General features: G+C 39.3%; 3 protein-coding genes and 2 long non-coding RNA genes across 6 annotated transcripts in view; 2 read left to right on the forward strand and 3 right to left on the reverse strand.

The window, feature by feature from the left end:
- LOC115238823 overlaps positions 1 to 12,799 on the reverse strand; it is a 16,609-nt gene extending 3,810 nt beyond the window's left edge. Inside the window, exons 1-11 of the mRNA XM_029812926.1 lie at positions 12,495 to 12,799; positions 11,979 to 12,140; positions 11,630 to 11,879; positions 11,362 to 11,510; positions 11,027 to 11,287; positions 10,645 to 10,769; positions 10,441 to 10,556; positions 10,236 to 10,366; positions 10,029 to 10,139; positions 8,769 to 8,975; positions 1 to 1,384 (exon numbers count right to left, since the gene is read on the reverse strand). Coding sequence (XP_029668786.1) covers positions 1 to 1,384; positions 8,769 to 8,975; positions 10,029 to 10,139; positions 10,236 to 10,366; positions 10,441 to 10,556; positions 10,645 to 10,769; positions 11,027 to 11,287; positions 11,362 to 11,510; positions 11,630 to 11,879; positions 11,979 to 12,140; positions 12,495 to 12,710 — 3,112 coding nt within the window. The 5' untranslated portion in view covers positions 12,711 to 12,799. The remainder of the gene's footprint in view (positions 1,385 to 8,768; positions 8,976 to 10,028; positions 10,140 to 10,235; positions 10,367 to 10,440; positions 10,557 to 10,644; positions 10,770 to 11,026; positions 11,288 to 11,361; positions 11,511 to 11,629; positions 11,880 to 11,978; positions 12,141 to 12,494) is intronic.
- On the forward strand, positions 8,949 to 9,951 carry LOC115238776. Its single transcript, XR_003884543.1, has 2 exons — positions 8,949 to 9,672; positions 9,753 to 9,951. It is a non-coding gene; the product is annotated as an uncharacterized LOC115238776 (long non-coding RNA).
- Positions 12,800 to 12,834: 35 nt separating the features above from the next.
- On the reverse strand, positions 12,835 to 17,097 carry LOC115238777. Its single transcript, XR_003884544.1, has 4 exons — positions 17,046 to 17,097; positions 13,516 to 13,694; positions 13,065 to 13,217; positions 12,835 to 12,873 (listed from the first exon to the last, which is right to left on the reverse strand). It is a non-coding gene; the product is annotated as an uncharacterized LOC115238777 (long non-coding RNA).
- LOC115238774 (zinc finger protein 37-like) lies at positions 14,254 to 18,179 on the forward strand. The gene is given in 9 exon segments (XM_029812839.1): positions 14,254 to 14,370; positions 14,581 to 14,646; positions 14,811 to 15,069; positions 15,164 to 15,504; positions 15,742 to 16,087; positions 16,488 to 16,655; positions 16,803 to 16,852; positions 16,854 to 16,977; positions 17,055 to 18,179. Coding segments are annotated over 7 exon segments (2,187 nt in total). The 5' UTR covers positions 14,254 to 14,370; positions 14,581 to 14,646; positions 14,811 to 14,864; the 3' UTR covers positions 18,008 to 18,179.
- Positions 18,180 to 18,318: 139 nt separating this feature from the next.
- LOC115238775 lies at positions 18,319 to 20,826 on the reverse strand. Of its 2 annotated transcripts, none has more exons than XM_029812841.1 (3): positions 20,432 to 20,826; positions 19,848 to 20,087; positions 18,319 to 19,349 (listed from the first exon to the last, which is right to left on the reverse strand). In XM_029812841.1, the coding sequence occupies exons 1-3, from the start codon at positions 20,807 to 20,809 to the stop codon at positions 19,185 to 19,187; spliced, it is 783 nt and encodes a 260-aa protein (XP_029668701.1). In that variant the 5' UTR covers positions 20,810 to 20,826; the 3' UTR covers positions 18,319 to 19,184. The 2 variants fall into 2 exon arrangements, with proteins under 2 accessions (XP_029668701.1, XP_029668700.1); XM_029812840.1 differs by having other exon boundaries at positions 18,319 to 19,409.
- Positions 20,827 to 20,991: the final 165 nt, after the last annotated feature.

The raw sequence follows: 20,991 nt of genomic DNA on the forward strand, positions 1-20,991 counted from the left end.
CCTGCTGATCCTTTTCCTCGGAGCACTCTTCTCCCTCTTGCATAACGGATTGTTGCTCCTGCTGGCCGGCGAATGGTGCTTTCGTTTCCAGGAAGCTGATAGTGTCCTGTATGCTTTTAATGGTGTTCTTACGTGCCTGCCGCACATTTTCCCGGCCTTCCGTCTCGATGTCATCCAGCTTGAGTAGTTCGCGCGTCAGCATCTCATCCAGGTAAATGTACTCCTTGTCTTGCCGAGAGCCGCCGACGTAACGTCGCACCTGCTCTGCTAGATTATCCACTTCTTTCTGTACCTGGGCGACTTTCTCCAGAGGATCCTTTGGGACCGGCGGTTTAGGCTTCGGTATTTCTTGCTGTTGTTGTTGCTGCTGATGTTGTGGCTGTTGAGCCTGCTGCTGCTGTTGATGGTGCTGCGGCTGTGGCTGCTGTTGATGGTGCTGCGGCTGTGGTTGATGGTGCTGCGGCTGCGGCTGCTGTTGATGGTGCTGCGGTTGCTGTTGCTGATATTGCGGCTGCTGCTGATGGGATTGTTGATATTGTTGCTGATGCTTTCGCATTTGCGGTTGCTCAAAGTCCGGATCGTAAAATGTGTTTTGAAAATGCGACGGCGGCCACTGTTGTCTGCCAAAGTGTTCATTAAAGTGTGATGGTCTGTGAAAGTGCGGCGGCGACGGTTGCCGCTGGTGATGATGAGGCAACGCGGACGGCGGTATATCGTCGGTCGCAAACTTCGACATCACAGGTTCGTCGCGGCCCTCCACGAATATGGGAATGTGCCGAACGTTGCTCGATGGTTTGCTGGGCGACTGGGCGCGCTGCTGTTGATTGTGCTGCGGTGTGATGTCTACTCGGGACACGAATCTCTGTCCTTGGCTGGGTAGCGGTTGTTGCTGCTGATCTTGGCCATGTTGTTGTTGTTGCTGCCGATTTTCCGGCGGCGCCGACATCGAACGCTGACCGCGCTCGCTCGTCTCCGGACTTATTTCCATATTGCGGCGCCGCTGCTGCTGGCCTATGTCCACCGTGTTGCGCAGACCGTATTGCGGTATCGCGGATGACGACGTCAGGTCCGCTTCGCCGCCGCTGTGCGAGCTGACGGCGCTCGCTCCACTCGCGGCACTGCTACCGCTCGCTTGGCTACGCGCGTCCTCGTCCACTTGATGCTGCTGACTCGGTTGCTGATGTTGTCCGTCGTTGCTGCTACCACCCGAGCCGCGGCGTCGATGGCGACGGTCGCGTAAAAGAGAACCGCCGAACGGCCAGGGCGGACCGCGTAAATGCTCGGCGAGGTCGGGATGGCGCGCCGCGAGATTGTCCAGGTGCGCGCGGATGCTGTCGCCTCGCGGACGATCAAAGACGTCGGCCTCGTCGTCGAACGGGAAACCCTGCAAGAATAAAGATCGTGTAAAGTTAGTATTGACGTATAATTACTGGTATAAAGCAATACTAGAAAGTAAACAAATGTTTCACAAAAATTATATAAATTTTTTTAATATATAAAAAAAAGAGGACAGTATAAAGCGTGTAAAAATAAATATTTTCGTAGTTTATATATTATCACACTCAGCTTGACACGTACAACTGCCGGACATCACGTGTACCCCAGCTTTCACTACATTCAGACGCACTGAGCATTAATGACGGTAATTACGCGTGACATTCAATCGTATTCTTCGATCCGTCTAGCAAGCAAGCGCGAACAAGGGCGAATTTGCCAAGGGGAAATTGCGCGTAATCGGGCACGAGGTGACGAATCCTCCACCTTCTCCTCCTTCTGCGACGAATTGAGGTCACGTCGTCGTTCCACTTAGCGGAACGGCGGATGGACATTATAAGAAAGTCACAGTCGTGAGAAAAAAATAGAGTAGGTAGAGAAGAGAACGGGAAACGTGCGCTTTATATACGCGCACCTACGCCCGATAATCGGATTTTCCTATTTTCGGCACGACGTTGCCGGGCTCCCTGGCCAGCGCTCACAAAATTCACAAACGCACCGCCGTTGCCGCGTTGACTCTTTTCATCTGTCACCTGCGGAAATTTGTGACTTTACAATACATAAATAACGCTATTTAGTGATTTTTCAGATTTTAATTCTGCGTAGGTCTGAAAATTTTATTCATCGTTGCTCCGTTTGACAAGCTAAAGATTCATATCTTTATTCGAAGCTACAATATATTTCAAAAACTCTTCTCTCCCTAATCTAGATTTTCAAAATAACATTGAAGGAGAAAGTGCGCGACACGACGATAAACGAGACACGCATAAAATATGTTACACTTTGTCAATGTGAACAAAAATTACCGTTTCATTCATTCATTCATTCATCATATATGTACATAATAAAAATCGTTGCAAGAAACTCTCTCATAATAAAATCGGGAAAAGATATTTTTATAATTTTCGAGAAAACATTCTTATTAATCAAAATAATCGTAATGACATTTACGAATGGACATTAATGTTTTATATAAGTATTTTTTTTTTCCCGCATCTTTTATTTTTTCCCAGAGGAATAAATTTTATAGAATTGTGAAATTTTTATTCGCGAGCTTTCCATTTTTTACCAGTAATATAATTGCTATAAATTTCCTACAGATTTCTATATATTTGTGCTCTGTAATGAGCGCGTTAAATGAATAAAATCAGAAATATAATATATTATCGGCAAAATATAGAGTCGCGAATATCAAGAAATCATATCAAGAAATTCGCGTTATATCGTCAATCTGCAAATTTGAATATTGACAAATGTCACGCAACATATATACATATACACGCACCCAAGTAAATGAGACTCTCGGAAATGTCGAAGAATGTTCGAGATTAAAAGAAAAAAAAAAATCTTTTTTTTTTTTTTCTGGAAAAACTATTTGCACCGGATGATTTCATACGTGAAAGAAGAGGGGGAGAAGAGGGGAAGGTGGGGGAACGACGACGACGACGACGACGACGACGACGACAACGACGACGACGAGGACGAGGATTGTGCTCGGTCCCGTTCCCTCCTTATTCCCGTCTTCGTCTCGTTGGAGCACGCGCAAATACGCCCACGCGAGCCGTTCGTCACGCGTTCCAGAACCGCCGCGGCATAAACGTCATCCTCAACGTGCGGAAGAACGTTGCCACGTATAAAGTAATCCCCCTGTTCGTTTCCTCGAAATGCACGAAATCGCGATCTGGAGCGCGATCGAGCCTCTCCATAGGGTACCGTATATATTCGATAACGCGCCAAAATGACGTCATGAAATTGCCGCACCTCTCGCAACGTAACATACGTCGTATGTCGTATCGCGTATAGCGGTTATCGATCGCGATAATAATTACGAAGCGTCCAAATGGGTTCGTGACGTCACGGTCACTCGGTACTTTTGGCGGTCGGTCGCGGGCGCGCGATTATTCGCGATAATTCCTCGTGTCGGTCTTTTTTTTTTTTCTCCCATATGCGCGTGATTTCATAATGTTCGATATATGTTAATTGTTAATTTATCCAGATAATTATTACGACGGTGGTATCTCGATAAGACAATAATCTAAACTTTTCCGAGCCTCTCTCGAAGAATAAAAAATCGAGCCGCAGTAATATCTTCATTTTTTTCGAACTGCGCGTTTTATCACCGTGAAAAATACGGCGAGTTCCACGTAAATGCTATTTCTGATTTCCACGCGATCTCGTTGCGGAATGCGAGGAGCAGGCAGAGAGAGAAAGAGAGCGAGAGAGCGAGAGAGAGAGAGGGGGGTGAGAGACATACATATAATCCTCGACGGGAGGAGCAGGAGGACGTTAGCGAGAGCGGAATAAAACGCAAAACGTATGGAAATATCTCGTGCGCGTCTCCGATTCCAAAAGGTCCGGATTGTCTTCCCAGAAAGGAGACGATCGATATCATTTTATAATCGGGATGAGTGACGGATTTGAGTGGCGATGCCGAGTTAATCGTTCGTGGCGCGTCATCAACTACACGTAGCGAAATATTTTTTCTACTTGCCAGCGATTAACCGGTTATCGAACGAAATTTTTCTCAACGAAAAAACTCGAATGTCAGCTTCGCGAGGAGGTTATGTATTCTCGGAATAAAGATGTACCGAGGCACGAATCCGCGTCACGCTTCCTCGTCTTCTCTCGTCGTTCCCGATCGCGCGAGAAAGAAAATAAGAGAAAAAAAAAAAGTGGATGTAACGTCACTTACGGGGAACGAGCGGTCCAGATCGATCTCTCGTCCGAATTTGGATGCTGCGTCCACGATGACAGGCGAGTCCATTTTCTGGACCTGTTTTTGAGCCCGCGTCCGTTTTTGGATACGCGACACGAACTCTCTCTCTCTCTCTCTCTCTCTCAGTGTATAACAGCTAATTTTTTTTCTTTCCTTTCTTTTTCTCCGGATATCGGGGTATAAATTTCGCAACTCTTACCGTACGAGTGTGCACGCGCGACTCTCGAAAGCGCGATTGAAAGACGTCGAGAAAAAAGCTCTCGCGAGATTCTTCTCGAAATCTCGCGATCTATAGATCTCTCTCTCTCTCTCACACACACACACATACATACATCACACAACACACGCTCTCTCTCTCTCTCTCTTGCTCGCAATGACACTCACGAGTCGTTCTTTTCTTTCTCTCTCTCTCTCTCTCTCTTTTGACTTTTCCTCGTTTCCTCCTCGCGCGCTTCTGCCTCCGGTCGCGATTACATAAGCGACGAGCCACTATACACTTCGTTGCGTCTCTTCCTCACTCGCCGTCACTGGTGTACTTTTTCAAGGTCAACTTGTTTCTCTTTTTCTCTCGCGAGGAAGAAAAACATGCGTACGACGCACGTGTTGCGTTTTAGCGCGCGCGCACAAACGAACCGTCGCGGACGCGGACGACAGCGAGACTGACGTTAGGCGCGGGCTGTGGCGGGCAACTTAAATGCGCGATTACGTGTGGGTCGCGTGACCACGTGATCGCCACAGCGAGCGGAGGCGGTCGCGAGAATTTGCTAGAATCTTCTCGCGTTTAATCTCTCTCTCTCTCTCACTCTCTCACACTCTATCTATCGAGAAAACGCTATAAATCCGACGACGAGAACGGGTTCGTTCGTTTTTTAATTGTTGCATATTGTTCGTCTCGTGTTCTTATCGAAGCGTCAATACGAATTTTCTTTATTCCGAAAAACATAGGAGAAATATGAATGCCGGTAGATAGATAAGCTGGTGAAACGAACAGATCCTTCTCGAACAATCGAAAGAGAGAGGCAGGGAGGGAAGGAAAGACGTGACCTACATTTTTAGACAGAAGGGACTTTTTTTTTTTTGCACTTGAATATTCCGCGTAAGACGCGTTGCGAGTAACGCGAAAATATCGAGCAGAGTTCGATATCTTTCAGAGAAAAATAGACGTCCGATTAAGGAAAAGAGACTAGAGAGCGAAATATATAGCGATGAATGAATCGCAATGTTATGCACGGGATAACGAGTTCGGCGAAAATGACGCGGCGCGACTCACAGATTCACTACGTGACCCTAAATGGCGTTCATGTTGTATATCAATCGCGAAAAAATGACATAACGTATCGCGATCGCATAATAAACGGCGGTTTTCATTTTTTAAAAGACCACCGGATATACGTCGAACGTCCGTATCTCGAAAGGCGTCGCGCGCTGAGCTCGTTCGCTGAGATCGTTCGCGAGATCATCGATAATGACGATCGATGATCTACGGTGATCGATAGCGGTATCAGGAGAGCACGAGCCGCGAGGAGGTGGCACGAGTCCGCCACGAAAGACCATTCATTCGGAGGAGAGAAGGGGGAGAAGCACGTAGCCGTAGCGTGAAATTCGCTTAATGCTTCGTCTTCATCCATTAAGAAATCGAATCTCTAGCCGAGTACCGAGTACTGCAAAATCGAGCGATTCTCGTCGAAACGATTGTTTGTATACAATGGTCTTCTTTCCAAATGTTTATGACAGAAACGAAATTTTAGATAAATAAATGCGAAACTATACACATCGCGATTGGAATGGCAATATTTTTCTTTTAGACCATATCACTAATAAAATAGCAAAATTGCAATGATTGCAATGTCCATATTGAATATAAAATATCAACAATGTAATGAATAAGAGCGTATCTATAATATGTATAAAAATTTCTATTTGTCGTTGAAATAACTTTTAATCCACGTTGCAAATCAACGTGAAATTTTTACTGTCATTTTTAAACGCAATATGGAAGGATATGTATTTTTTCATAATTTTTCCATTACTTTTGAAATATGACACATATATAACCTTAAGCCATTTCTATGAGATGATAGTCTTATTACGAATTATCGAATTGTGAAGCTAAACTGTTTGAAAGAGCGAGTGACAATCGTTACTCTTTTGTTATGCAAGACACGTTGTGTAACAAAGGCAAAGTTTAATACGTTAAACGTGTATAAATAACGCTAACGTGTGTAAATACAACTCTCTATTGCCAACCGTACATACAGCTGTGCGTAGATCCGCGACGACGCACTTTATTGCAGGCCGTAAGATCATGAAAACCATGTTTCTTACAACTTTTAGATTCGACCTTACCGAAAAAAAAAAAAAAAAAAAAAAAAAAAAAAAATTTTTTTTGACAATAGCTCACAAGAAACAGGGTGGTTTTATGCCTCCGCCTGGAATTCGCGACGGCAGCCTGCCACGCAGGATTTCCCCCGTGTCACCGGGTTACTGTACTCTCTCCCCGATAACGAAAGCAAGAAGTTTCGCTTAACTTGTACGCCGCGCGGAAATTCTCCCGGCGGAATATCGCCGGGCGGCTTAACTGCGGGCACGGCCTCGCAACAACGAAACTTTCGACGTGCCGAGAAGAAAACGTTTTCTCTGAAATGCCGGCTACGACGGCCTAAACACAAGACAAGAGTCCTCGCCGAAAAAAACTAATATTTTATTCTATATTTTTTCTTTATCATTGTGAATTCATCTCTTTATTCTGCAATATTTTCAACGATAAGAAATTTCATGTCGAATCATTTCTAACGTTTGAATCTAAAATACCTTTGCCGTTTTTAAAGATACACGAGAGAGAAATTAAAGAATACATATTCTTCCCATATTTTACAATTCGTCTCGAGGAATTTTCGAAAATTTTTTTATATGTAAATACTTTGCGCATCTTCAAATATTAGATGAATCATTCGTGTCGAGCGTAATATACTTCCTTCCGGGATAGGATAAGAGAAAGACTTAAAGGGGAGATGACGCGACGAGAAGAGAGTTACTCGAAGCATATATACATACATACTGACGATACAACAATTTCCTTTACGTAATAGGCACACTTATTTCTCTCTCTCTCTCTCTTTCTCTTTCTTTCTCTCCTATAGACTATTACCGTACATATAACCGAATCACCTGTTCCGCATTGTCAAAGCGCCAATTAGCATACCTCGTGTCGCGAAGATCGTTTTGCCCGGAACGTTATCGATCGCGTCACCGGGTTTCTTTTACAGAATTTGATCGAGCGGCCGGTTTTCGGCGAATTATTGCGGCGAGAAATATGAAAAGCGAGATAAAAAACATATTTAAAAATAAAAAAAGAGAAATCGAATCGATCAACTACTTTCGAGAAAGTAGCATATAAAGCCGTTTTTTATAATGCTTACAATTTTTGTAATACAATTTTGACGCAACGCGATGCATCTCTCGGCATCAAGGGAAATGTACACGTGCACACACGCGGAAGGGTCAGAAATATGTCGTTTCTCTCGGCAAACCGAGATCGATAGGGGTGGCCTACCCTCGGAGGGTTCAGTTTGATAGGACGCTATTTCGTATCTCAGATCTATTCACGAACGACGATAAAAGGTCCTTTCGCGGGATATTGAAGTTAGGGAGTGTCTGAAAAGCGTATCTACAATCAGTATATTTCCGTCGCGGTGACATTCACGATAAAAGCAGAAATTTGTTTCTTTCCTCATCACATATAGTAAGAAAGAGAAAGAAAGGCGAGCTCTTTAATCGTCCCGATAATAATCGAGTGATCTTTCTCTAGAGACAACGACCATCGCTGAAAGTGCCTTCGAGTGACGAGATATTGGAGCGTATATGTATATATCTGTCACGATGACAGCGCCATTACGTATCTTAATTTTCGCGTATCGATATTTACCTCTTTTATAACGACACATTTACGCGATCTGTATCTCCGCTCGCGAAAACATCCAAGAGTATCGCGGGTACTCTTTTTATGATGTGAAAATATCGCAACGACGAGAATAATGGGAGAAAAAGCGATGCGCGACGAAGATCGTCTCTCGTTGCCACCGAGACACGATGGTCGGTAGCAGCGATTTTAGGACGGTGCTATAAATATAATATATAAAAAAATTCGGCACGCGCGCCAAGTCGCTCCGATTCGAATCTCGCGCGCAAACACGGCATTGCAAACGTAACCGACAACATTCTCACGTACTTGTGTGTGTGTGTGTGCATCAATGTTTATATCTCGCTCTAATATAAATATTAACTCTAAAAACTATTCCCCTCTTTTAAGAGGGGGGGGACACACACACACACACATATTTGTTTAACCATGAAGAGTATAAGAATAAAAGCATGAAACGCGTTACAATATTTCGATTCGCTTCATTCGATCGAGAAAAAAAAAGAAAAGGGGAAAATAAAAGGGTGGACGAGAGCGCCTTGGCATTGGCGAAGAATATTATTCGAACGCGATCGTGGATTCCAAACACGCACGCGCGTGAGAAGAGGGAAAACGGTTTGGAATCAATTTTCTACTCACTCTCGGAAAATGCGGGAAAGGCCGATCGAAGGAGTCACCTCTGGTGCGCCTGCCAGATTCCAAGAACGCGTCCTCGTCGTCCTCGTTGAACCTCTGCTTGACCTCCCGCAGCAGCTCGTCGTCGGGCATGCCGCGCAGTCGGTCCGCGAATCTCGGCGAGTCGCGAAAATAAAACGACATTGTCGTCGGGACGACGACAAGGCGCGCCTTTTCGTCGGTTTCTCAACAACACGAAGAGGTATTCACTTTCTTTCTTTCTCTCTCGTATCTTGATCGCCGAAACGAACACCCTTGCCGCGCGAAGGTTCACGCGTCACTGAACGTCTGAATCTGAATGTGCGCTGCGCCGCTGCGCGGCGAGCCAACGAACGAATGGCGTTTGAAGCAGCGCGCATGCGCACCGACAGACGAATGGCGTTCGAAGCGCGCCCTGCTCACTCGTAGGGTTGTGTTCGAAAATCCGCTCACATGACAGAATAGCATCTAATTGACCAATTAGAACGAGAAAAGCTTTAAATATACACACGATTAAGTCTTCTCTATTGTAATATATCTTATAATAATATAAATTATCAATTTACCTCTCGTCTTTCTTTTGTCAGCGCAGATGCGTGACGATATAAGGTCTGTTGTTTACAGATGAACTGGCTGCATTAGTTTAGTTTATCTTTTTGTCTCCACATTGAAAGGAGAAAGATAAACTCCAAACTAGTGCAGTCAGTTCAGTTACAAAGAACAAACCTATAGATAACCCCCAAAAACACATGTCTAGAGCAAACTCCATGTACCTAAAATCTGTTTTAATGGAACTTATATACACATCTAATTATAATTTTACTAATTTTAACCTTGTGTGTGAAGCATATAAAGTATGTTATATACAATATATAGACATTTAGCAAAGGTATATGTGAAAAGATATCAATCTGAGATAAACTTATGTGGTTTTATCATAGCTGTACAACTCTGATAATTAAATTTTAGGGTTATATGAATATTATAAAAAAATTCTAGTAGATAAATAAAATTGAACAATTGAAACGAGGTATGTAACATTCACATATATATTGTAAATTATACTATGTAAATTAGGAACGATAAACGAAGCAAATAAAATATTTTTGTCACTGTAACGAATTCGGCTTAATCCAAAGAAAAAAAAAAAAAAGATTTCATTACATTTCTGTGTCAATCTAAATCTTATAAAAATTAACGAATTAGTCTTGTAAACATAGGCTTCTCTAATTATATGTCGGCTACTTCAGTTTTAACATCGGATTCTATATTCTCGTCCAATCTAGTGAAATTTTCCGCTTGTTCCACATCCATCATATGATCCTGTGCAAACTTGAAGCAGAATTCCTTCACCTCCTAAAATCATGTGATATACATATATGCACACATATATTAGATTGTACTTGATAAATTTTGATGAGAAATGATTCTACTAAACATTGTAATAGTCACCTTTGCCTTATATTCAATCGCCTTATAGTAAAAGGAAACTACATTTGCTAGAGTAATTCTTTTTTTTATCGTCTGAATGCAATCTCTTTTTAGATTTTTCTCATCGTATGAATCGGCTAATTTTATGAGATCTGTAACAAGACGTTACTTTAGTTGTAAATTATTACCAAGAGTATAATTTTTAACTTATTTAATTCAAACTCACCTAACGTTTCCTCTAGAGGCAGATCAATTACACCCGTGTATAAGTATCTCAAAAAAGCTTTATATACATTATAGGAGAATAGATCGTGCACGAGTATAACAGAATCGCTAATGATGCTATTAAAAACATATGTGTTAATGAGCAATAAAATAAATTTAAAAAAATCTGAATAGAAATATAATTGGCTTTTTCATAAATGCTTACCTTTGTCCATGTACCAACCAATTATAGTGAAACATGTTTTTAAAATGTTGACAACGAATATTTAAAATAGCTTTATGAACATGGATAGGTTTTCCTTGGACTTTTATCGTAAAATCGCTCGTCGACTGCATCAAAAGAGAGAAAGACATAATGAAACTACTAGACATTATATATATTAAATATTAACATGTAAACATTTGTCTCGAATAGTCAAAAACAAGATATGCTATAATGGTTTTGAAATAATATTTATTAATCAAAGTATAGTTATTTCTTTATTATCTCTTACTACCTATAAAACCTTGATTTATTGTTTTTCATCTTATAGAGGAGAAATATTGCATGCAGAATGAACAGATATGAGATAGAAGATGAGACATACCTGATCATCAAACACTTTTCCTAGGCACTCCAATATATTTGATTTTTCTTGAGTAGGATTACTTAGCGGTTTGTGGATGATATATGGTATATTATATGAGAATACATCATACATGTTCGAAAAAGTGGTGACAGTTGGGATTGTAATTTCCTCATTAAAGCATTGACCCCATATATAGACACGTCTATTTTCATCGACAGCTAAACTTCCGTTGTGCCGAGCAGCAATGTCCAACACTTTTCCCATTCCAGATACCTTCAACTAATAAAAAATATTTTAATCTTTTCTATATTTGTCCTTAAAATTTTTTTGGTTTTATTTGTCATGACAATTACATAGGAAAATGATGATACCAAGGTAGACATCACTTCCTTTTCCGTTTTTCTGCCACGTCCTAGTTGTCCCACATTGTTTCTACCCCACGAATAGATCGTTCCGCTTCTAGTGAGTGCCAATGTGTGTGCGGATCCACAGACTATTTTAACTGGTAATGAAAAATTAAACATTAAATTAATTAAAAACATTATTAATCAGTAATTGTTGTTGGCACCTGCATCAATACATTTGACATTTTTACAAAAGACTACAAAAACATTTAATTACCTATTGTGATATCTTTCGGTGAAACCATTATACCTGGATTTGTCTCTTTCTGGCATTTGTCTATCCCTAACTGGCCATGATCATTTATGCCCCAACTACAGATTTTACCACTATCTGTAATTGCCACATTAAAAAATAAACCGCAAGCGATACGGACAATCTTCTCTTCGTATTTTACCTGCCATGGTAAATCCTTGACGAGCCCATTACAGAATGTTGCCGAATATTTATTATTCCCCCAAGTATACATCTAAATTAAACAATTGTTAATTTAAAAAATTAGATTTAAAAATCGGGATTATCATTATATTACGATCACGATATCACTTATATTTCGATTATCATTTACTTTTCCAGTCTCAGTCAAAGCGAGGGAATGATCATTGCTACATGCAATGTCTACAATACGTTCCTCGCTTAATGTGACCACTCGAGTGGGAGTGCGCACTATCCCAGGTTCATCTAATCCTTGTCCCAATCCATGACCTCCATTAAAACCCCATGAATATACCTTCAAAAGATAGTGCTATTTTATAGATTTTGATATCTTATTTATCTTATTATGAATAAAGTATCCCTTGTAAAATATAAATACATTGAAGTTACAAATATTAAAAACATACATTATTATGAAAGTAAACATATAAAATTAACAAGTTAACTATTTTGTTTTTCTCACCACAGTAAACATATAAAGTCTAGAAAATTATGTATAGTAAATCTCATTTTTTTGTTAAATTATACATTCACTAGTTAGTTTAATTCAAGAATTTAAAAAATCATATATACTTAATAATCATTTGTGAGTTTCTTTAAAATTAAATTAAATTAAATATTTTGACTATAATATACATTTTTATTGTACCTCTCCTTCCTCAGTAAGCGCAAAGATACATGTCATACAATTATTACAGCAGAAGGTCTTTATATTTTTTCCACACAGAGCTTCCACTTTTATGGGTCGGAGAGTGTTAGCAACATCACCAATTCCCAATCGACTGTTGCAATTATTACCCAGGCCGTATACCATTCTGTCCTTTGTCACAATCAAAGCTGCATCTAGTTCAATGTAGCGAAACATAAATAACGATTTTAAGAAAGAAGTGTTAGATAAAGAAATAATAAATTACCATCACCAAATGCCATAATCATATGAATCTGTGAGGCAAATTCCGCACGCAGAAAATTAAAAATACGCCAGTTCCTAACTGTCAAAATATTTCCTTTTTTTCCTTTGTACATTTCTGTCAATGCATCAAGTTTTTTAATTAGTAATATTAATTTTGCAACAAATCGATTAATAGATACACGTGATATTATTTTTACATAGAAAAGTTGCTCGGTAACAATATATTCTTTACAGAAAAAATAGGATAAATAAAAAGAGAAAAGATCAAGCTTACAGTAAATAGATGAGATAAGAAATCAAACTTACTGTTCTTCATTAATATTTGTCATTAAGCTTTTTTTCTTCTGATTATTTGCCTTCTTTGAACAAGAGGGCAATTCTTCCGATGGCTTTGTAGACATAATGACAAAGTAATTTTGCATCGGCTGCTTCAGCAACGTCGTTTAAACGAAACAATTCCTGAAAAGATATGTGTTATGTTCATATACATAAAAGATGCGATAGATATGAAACATATTATACATGTGTATATGTGTAAGTTCAGAATAAAACTCGTCAAATATATCAGTATATATAAAATAAAATAATTATTTACAATCTAGTCGATATATATCGAACATTAAACGAAAAATGTCATCACAATTTCCGATTTGATATACGCATTAGTTATCTTCGGTGAAGTTGCATTATACACGTGTGCTGTTTGACTTTGTGTTCCCACGATAAATAAAAGTATATATAAAATAAACGAGCGTACCTCGTTTTGTGTAGATGCGCCGCGTGATTTCTCCTTTGCGAAATAACGTCGTTGGTGATGTCGTTGTTCAACTCCGTGAGCTGAAATGAACGTGTTGAAACTTGAAACGTGGTCTTTGTTCCCGGTTCCCGCTTCTCGCATGTGTCCTTTGGTCGATCCAAACTTTCGAATTTTTAATCCTAAAATTCAAGAAGAATACTTCAATTTGTTGAAATCAATTTATACCTGTTGTTTTTGACCGCATATTCTCCTATCGGAGTCCGTTATTCGCCTGTTCGACCAAAAAAGAAGGAATAAGTTTCATTGTTTATTATTAGTATTTTGTTAGATAAGCGCGCGGTTTCTTGGCGCATGCGCGGTGATGTATGCGAAGTATTGTATTACAGTCACCAAAGTTACGGGACTTTTCAGGCAGGCTAGACAAGAAAGTAATTATTTAAATGTAAATAAATGAGTTAATTCTTATTTTCAATATTCTTATTTTCCCATAATATTCGGATGCATTAAACGCTTCGTTTAACATTACAATAATTTCGAATCGTTTGATTGACCAATCAGAACAAAGGAATTTTTTTTTTTTTGTTTCTTTTGTCCTGATTGGTTAATTAAATCTCTATTCTACTGCAAAAAGTGAATTTTGGAACGCAATTGGCTATTGGCTGCTTCCTGCATCTCGAGCTGCACGCTGCACATTGCGCGTTGCACCCTAAGTGCAGAAAACGCAATGCTGAAAAGTTTGTATATATACGTATGTTATCTTTTTTGTAGCTGATGAAGAAATGTGATATTGTAGAATAACTTTATGGAATTTTTTAAAAACTGTAAAAGTAAAAGCAGTTTTTGGAAGATTAGACTGTAATTAATATGAGAAAGATACAAATATAAATAAATTATTATATATAAANNAAATAAATTATTATATATAAAATATTACATGTATATTATGTATTAAAGATAATTATTATTTATTTAATTGTTAATTAAAAAAATCACTCAGATGGTGGAAATAATGCAGAAATATACACAATATTTGCAATAAGTAAATTGTTGCTAAAATTTTTTCAGGAACATAATCAGAGAAATGAAACAATGTAATTTCAATGTAATACTTTTGACATCAATGAGCAGTTTGTAAGTAAGATTTGGATGGATTTTATCAAGTTATTAAAGAATAGTTATGTGACTAGATCATTATGCATCCATTGTAGTTTACTATTTTTAGAATCTCTTTATTGCATTTTATAGTATGCTTAAATAATTTGATGTATAATAAATATCTTTGTTTTTTTTTTTAGATTTATATAACCAAGGATTATACAAGCCATCGAATAGCATGCGGAAAACAGGGTATGATATTTCCCAAGGAATTCAGAAAATGCCTTACAATGAGCGAAGAATGTCCAAATTGTGGACAACTTACAAACGCGTCTTTCTCAAGACTCGTCAAGGATAGCTGCGGCCACACTAAATGTCGAATGTGCTTGTTATATGAGGAGCATGGTTGCAAAATTTGTCAAGCCAAACATCATGCTCAAGGTATTCAAGATTATTTAGGTATATAGGTTTTCCTGGAATTTTGTCTTTGTCAGATTTTTCTAATCTGATCTTTTGAGTCGTTTCTTTTTGTAATAAGTTTAATGTATTGCAGAAAAACTATGTTCCACAAATGGAGACTCAAATGATACACACAAATCGTCCAGTGAGGAGATTGTATTGCCATTAGAGCTAGTCATCAACAAGGATTCCAAGTCTAAAGAGAGTCATCTTGACCCCACTTCCACCGAGCGCAGATCGTCGGATCTTCATTATGAAAATGTCACTTTTGATAAAGATGGAGCCTACAAGTTTGCTACAAATGATACAATTACCAATAATGATTCCAACACGTTATACATTCCCAAGATAGAAACTCGTGACATAGTATTGGACATTCATTCCCATTTAAAAAATGGAGATGATCACAATTCTGCGGGTTTGCAAAATCCTTGTGTAAGGAAACATAGATTCCAATACAATTTTTATTTATATATATTTATCATTATATATATAATGTTCAACTTTATCATTATATTGATTTAATAAAAAGGTTGTTAAATTTAAATTACTAACTTTCATTACTACACATATAAGAAATTAAAAGCTAAGATTGAAAAACAATTGTTGATGAGAGAAAACGATGATTGCTTATTGCGCTAACTGATGGAACATATATTTCTGTTTTTTCAGTGTAATCAGGCAGAAGAAAAGCTTGAAGAAACCCTGGAGAAGAGTAAGAACATCAAGTGCCGTGATCGCAGTCATATAACAATAATACCGGGCGTCCCAGAAAAATATAAGTGTAATGTATGCAGTAAGATTTTTCGTAACAAGAAAGGCAAGTGCTATCATGACGCCTGTGTAACAGGCGTTAAGCCGTATCAATGTACCTTCTGTGACAAGAGCTTTGTCAAACGCTCTCACTTCGAGTATCATGAAAGGGTTCATAAAGGACATAGACCATACAAGTGCAACCTCTGCGAAAAAGCTTTCCCCCAGCAAAACAAACTCAACAGGCACATGTTTTCCCACAGCAGTAAGCATACTTTGAAATTAATCTCTCTGTGTGATGTATGAGGGCTGTCCATAAAGAAACCGAACTTAAAAAGAAAAAGAACGCCCGAATGCGATGGCATGGGGTCATCTGCCATTATGGCACTGTGTAGCGGAGTTCTTTAGCAACTCTCTCACACCATGAGCATGATGCTGTTGTTCTTAATTTACGTTTTATGGTGGTTTGAATGAGATTGTGTTCGGCGTTTGGGGCGCTTTTTCGGTTTCTTTATGGACAGCCCTCGTATAACGATATTAAATAATTAAAATAAACTTAGGAAAGTTATTATAAAAATTATAAGCTATTTTTTTAAAAGAATTGTAAGAAAATATATGATACATACTCTGTATATATTTATGTGACTACAATTCTAATATTTTAGAGGAGAAACAGTTTGTATGTCCTGAATGCAACAAACGATATAGCAAACGAGATGATTTGAAGAATCATCTAAATGTGCACAACACGACGGCAACGTATAAATGCAAGTCCTGTGACAAATCTTTCCGCATATTAACTAATCTGAAACGTCACATGCGAACGCATACAAGTAAGTGGAGAAAATATTGTTTCTCGTCGAATTATACTTTAGCAGATATATTTTTTAAAATCTCAGTAAAACATTGACAAAAAGTTTGATTTTCCAAAGAATCTGCAAATGAGAAAAATAACGAGTAAATGATTATTACTATCATAGGCGAACGACCGCATATGTGCGACGAGTGCAACAAGAGTTTCAAGGATCGATTCCTGNNNNCTGCTGAAACGACACAAACGGACTCACGAGAGAGAGAGGCCGTTCTCTTGCGCTCATTGCAACAAAGTTTTTTTGTCCAAGAGCGAATTGAGACGACACTTAACTGTACATTCAGGTGCGTTAAGTATCATGTGAATATTCTTACACGCCGATGAGGGTTCCCGAATCTTTTAGATTGCTTACTTTTTCTAGACGAGAAGCCGTTCTCCTGTGAGTACTGCCAGACGCCATTCAGACGCAAGGACAACCTGAACCGGCACATCAGGCACCATCATACCGAGGATTTTGGCTGCGAGACACGCGAAACGCCGGTCGTCGAAGCGGACTCGCGAAGCTGCTCGACGAAGAACAATCAGCAACGACCGAGACAGAAACAGCCGAGGAGAACGCAACCGAAAAGTCCCGGCAAGGTCACCGCGACGTTTCCGTGTTCCCACGTTGATCAGATCAACTCCCGGCTGGATTCCATGGGCAATATCACGCCTATAATAAAGACCACTAGTGAGGTGAGCAACGCGGTGCCGGTGATCAACGGACCTATCAACATTAGGCGACTCGAGGACAGGACCGACAAGAAGACGTTCACGTATACGGTACCAATCCCAATCGCCGAGGCTGTAGTGATTAACTGTCGAATCGAGGAGAAGTTGTACCCGCAGAGCGCCAGCAGCCACAATTATTTTGTGCGCAGTTGCCTCAAGGATAGGAATTCCAGAGTGAACTCTTATCCCAACAATAAACTCACGCCGCAAGAGAACCACGATTCCAACACGGCCACATCTTCGCGAAACGATCTCGCTAACGTCTACGAGGAGAAGATTGCGAGATATGACGATGAGGAGAAAGGCAATCTGGAGGAGGACGAAACGGTGAGAAGAGACGAGAAGGCTCGCGAAGGAGGAGAAAATTGTAATACCTGTAGGGAGAATGACGCAGTTTGTCTTCGAGAATCTAATTGCGTCTCCACGATCAAGAAGCACACTACGCAGCAGGTGGCGGAGATATATTTGAACGAGAAATCCACGGCAAACGACGAGGATTCGGAGGCAATGATATCGCCGAAGGATTCTCAGGATAACTGCAAGAGGAAACAAAACAACATGCATTGGAGACGCAGAATTGCGGAAACGCTGAAGCCGTGTTGATCAGCGCTTTGAGCGCGGAAGTCAAAACTGGAGCAAAATTGGCGACAGATATGTGAAACGTTTGTCACAATAGCAACAAGACGCTTGTACTTCATAGCAAGGTTGGTTTTATCAAAATTATGAGTGAAAAAGTAACGCTCAAGTTCTAATATATACATGTTAAATTAATTTATATATACCAAAATTATAATAAATAAATTTGATTAGGTTTTAAGCATTTACGATGTTTCTTGGAATAATTTGCGGATAGAAATCGATTACAATTATGAGGTCGCTCGATACATAATTATTTCAAATCATGAACGCGATTAAAAATAACGCAACAACATTTTATTGGCTATCCTCTCACTTATCAATTCTTAAAGTCAATTACATACTACGAATACAAGCAAACTTAGCGTATCGTTTAATTATTATTGATCGTTTATTATTTACAATAATTAAATTAGCTTTAATTAGCAGTTAATTAGAAAGAAGACGTGCTGATTATCGGCGTATTATCATTAATTTAACGATACTTTAAATAAATCAATTTTTACGCGTTTTTTTATCTTGCAACCAGTTTCTCTCGCTTTTTTTTTCTTTACAAGTCTCTAACGTTGGCTGTGTTCCGATATCTACTGCCAGTATTGAAAATTTATAGTGGCGTAAACTATAGGTTTTCAATATCGGCAGAAAGTATCGGATCGCAGTCGTTGTCGGATGCGGTGATTGGCTATCGAATCGAGAATTTCTAGAATCTCTATCGAGATTCTAAGAAATCTCTATCTGATAGCCAATCACCGCATCCGACAACGTCGACAAACGTTAAGTGAAATCGCGCCCTAATGGCTCCTGCACGCAGGACGCGGCAGCGCATGGCGCATGTCGCTCAGTTATCGTCTTGTCAACACTCGATGTTGATTTGTTGGTTTCAAAAGTAAGAGCCAATCGCGTTCGATTGCTACTGAGCGGTTTTCTCCGCTGAACGCCGCCCAATAATTCAAAAATTCTATAGTATCTTGAATTTCGTGATCTTTAGTCGATTTCGCGCGAAAGGAATTGAAAAAAATATCAGATGATTCGAGAGATGTGTTTCGAATATCGTTGGTGATTAATGAGAGAATCGTGAAGAATCTAAAAATTCGAATGAATGAGTTGAATTCATAGAGAGCTAAAGATTTCTAACAATAAGAATCTATTCGTAGTCCTCCTCGTCGGATTGAATTTGAGGATATCGTCTGAGAACTTGATGCTGCTGCTGTTGCGGCTGCGGTCGCCTATGCTGAAGGGGGATGTTGACTTCTTCGGGGCTGTGGAATACCTGGTTCACCGGGAGACGAAACTGCGGCACTCCTGTGGGCTGTGGACGAACCGATGTAGGAATGCTGTTCAAACTTTGAGACTGCGGACTTACAAGGACCTGTACAAGACCTAATTGTTAACGTGTCAATGTACGGTCGATTTTAAGAGGAGTAAATACATCACATATTCGTATTTTTGCATAAATAAATAGAAATAAAAGAATCCGAATTTTTATCGCGTGCAATTCAGAAATCCCGCAGGAAAATCTTGAAAATTTGGAATTATAAAAAATTCAATGTATCTGGAAGATTTTTGTAAAATGCTTAGTTTTGGTGCGAATACTCTGAATAATGAATTTTAAAAATATATCAAATATAAAAAAATTTACATGATTAAATATTAAATTTTTCTAAAAAAGGGTCAAGGTTTTGTCGCTTCCATGTCAAAGAAATGTGGCTACAAATATGGAATTTAAATAGGTCTTGTAACTTTCAGTTCTTAGGGTTTAAGTACGAGCTTCGGAATGATTATGACAATTCAATGACGATGATTATACCTGTGGGGCAGGACGACGCGTGGGAGCAGCCGTAGGAGTGATCTGATAGTCACCGACCTCTCTTTGATCCGTGTAAATATCAGAGGGGTAATACCTTTCGCTGTACCTCAGGGTAACATTGGGCTTGCTTTCGGCCTCTTGGAGATTCAGCGGCTTGTATAGATACTCATTGACAAAATGATATTGCGAACTCTTCTTACAACTGATGTCGCCGCTGGGTGGCATGCAGATTAAATGCACCTATACAATCGGTATGTTTTAGTTCCATCAATTAGATACAAGTTTAGATATTCAAGAAGATACAAGTTGTGTAGATAAGCATTTGAGCATTTTGCATCACAACTTGTAATGATATTTATCAGTATGTGTCATTAAAAAAAGACAAGTGTATATAAAATAAATATAACAGCAAATTGCGATGAGAGGCATTACTAATAACTTTCTACCATCTGAAGTATCTAGGAGTACATCTATTGTAATTTTATCAATGACGCAATATTTTTCAGTGATCTAATAAGATATCAAGAAATATCGAGACACTAGTAAAAAATTAGATAAAGAAGGACATATGTGTTTTTACTAACTTGGTGGAAGGTGAAACCCTCAGGACAGATCCAAGAGTGCTTGGCGTTGTCTTGGCAATAATGGAAGACCTCGCAGTTGAGATCCTCGTCAGCATAGTAGCCGGTTTGCTTGTTGACGCAATCGAATCTGCTCTGGGGTAGAAGAAGACTGAGACGATCGGGCTCCTCCTTCTCCTCCTCGAGTTCCTCTTGCGTAGGCCCGTTGGGTCCGTACTGGCCTCGAGCGGGAGCTCGCGACGGAGAACCGATGCGGATAGCCGTCGATTGAGGATAATCGCGAGCGTCTATCGGCGTTGCCGTCGGCTTGCGATATAACTGCGGCAGAATAATTTTTTCTCGTGGTTTCTTTTCACATCGATAAGGACGAATTTTTTTCATCAATCTAATGCATCCGCTAATCAGGTATCTCAATTATTATAATGTTTTTTATAATTTATTCATAACAAGAGGTTATTATTCATAAGAAATAATTAATAATTGGAAATATTAATTTATTAATACAATTTTCACGTGTAAAAATATTTTTTATATTTTATGTTATTTTTACTATATAACATTTT

This window comes from Formica exsecta, unplaced genomic scaffold, assembly GCF_003651465.1.
Source record: "Formica exsecta isolate Colony F162 unplaced genomic scaffold, ASM365146v1 scaffold36, whole genome shotgun sequence".
Taxonomy (NCBI): domain Eukaryota; kingdom Metazoa; phylum Arthropoda; class Insecta; order Hymenoptera; family Formicidae; genus Formica; species Formica exsecta.

Bases quoted from the DNA above. Each gene is read 5' to 3' on its own strand.
- LOC115238775 (XM_029812840.1), bottom strand. From the start codon at position 20,809: ATGAAAAAAATTCGTCCTTATCGATGTGAAAAGAAACCACGAGAAAAA. The intron at 20,088-20,431 runs GTTAGTAAAAAC...CCGATTGTATAG, and splicing joins AGGGTTTCACCTTCCACCAA to GTGCATTTAATCTGCATGCC. The intron at 19,410-19,847 runs GTATAATCATCG...GGTCTTGTACAG, and splicing joins CGCGTCGTCCTGCCCCACAG to GTCCTTGTAAGTCCGCAGTC.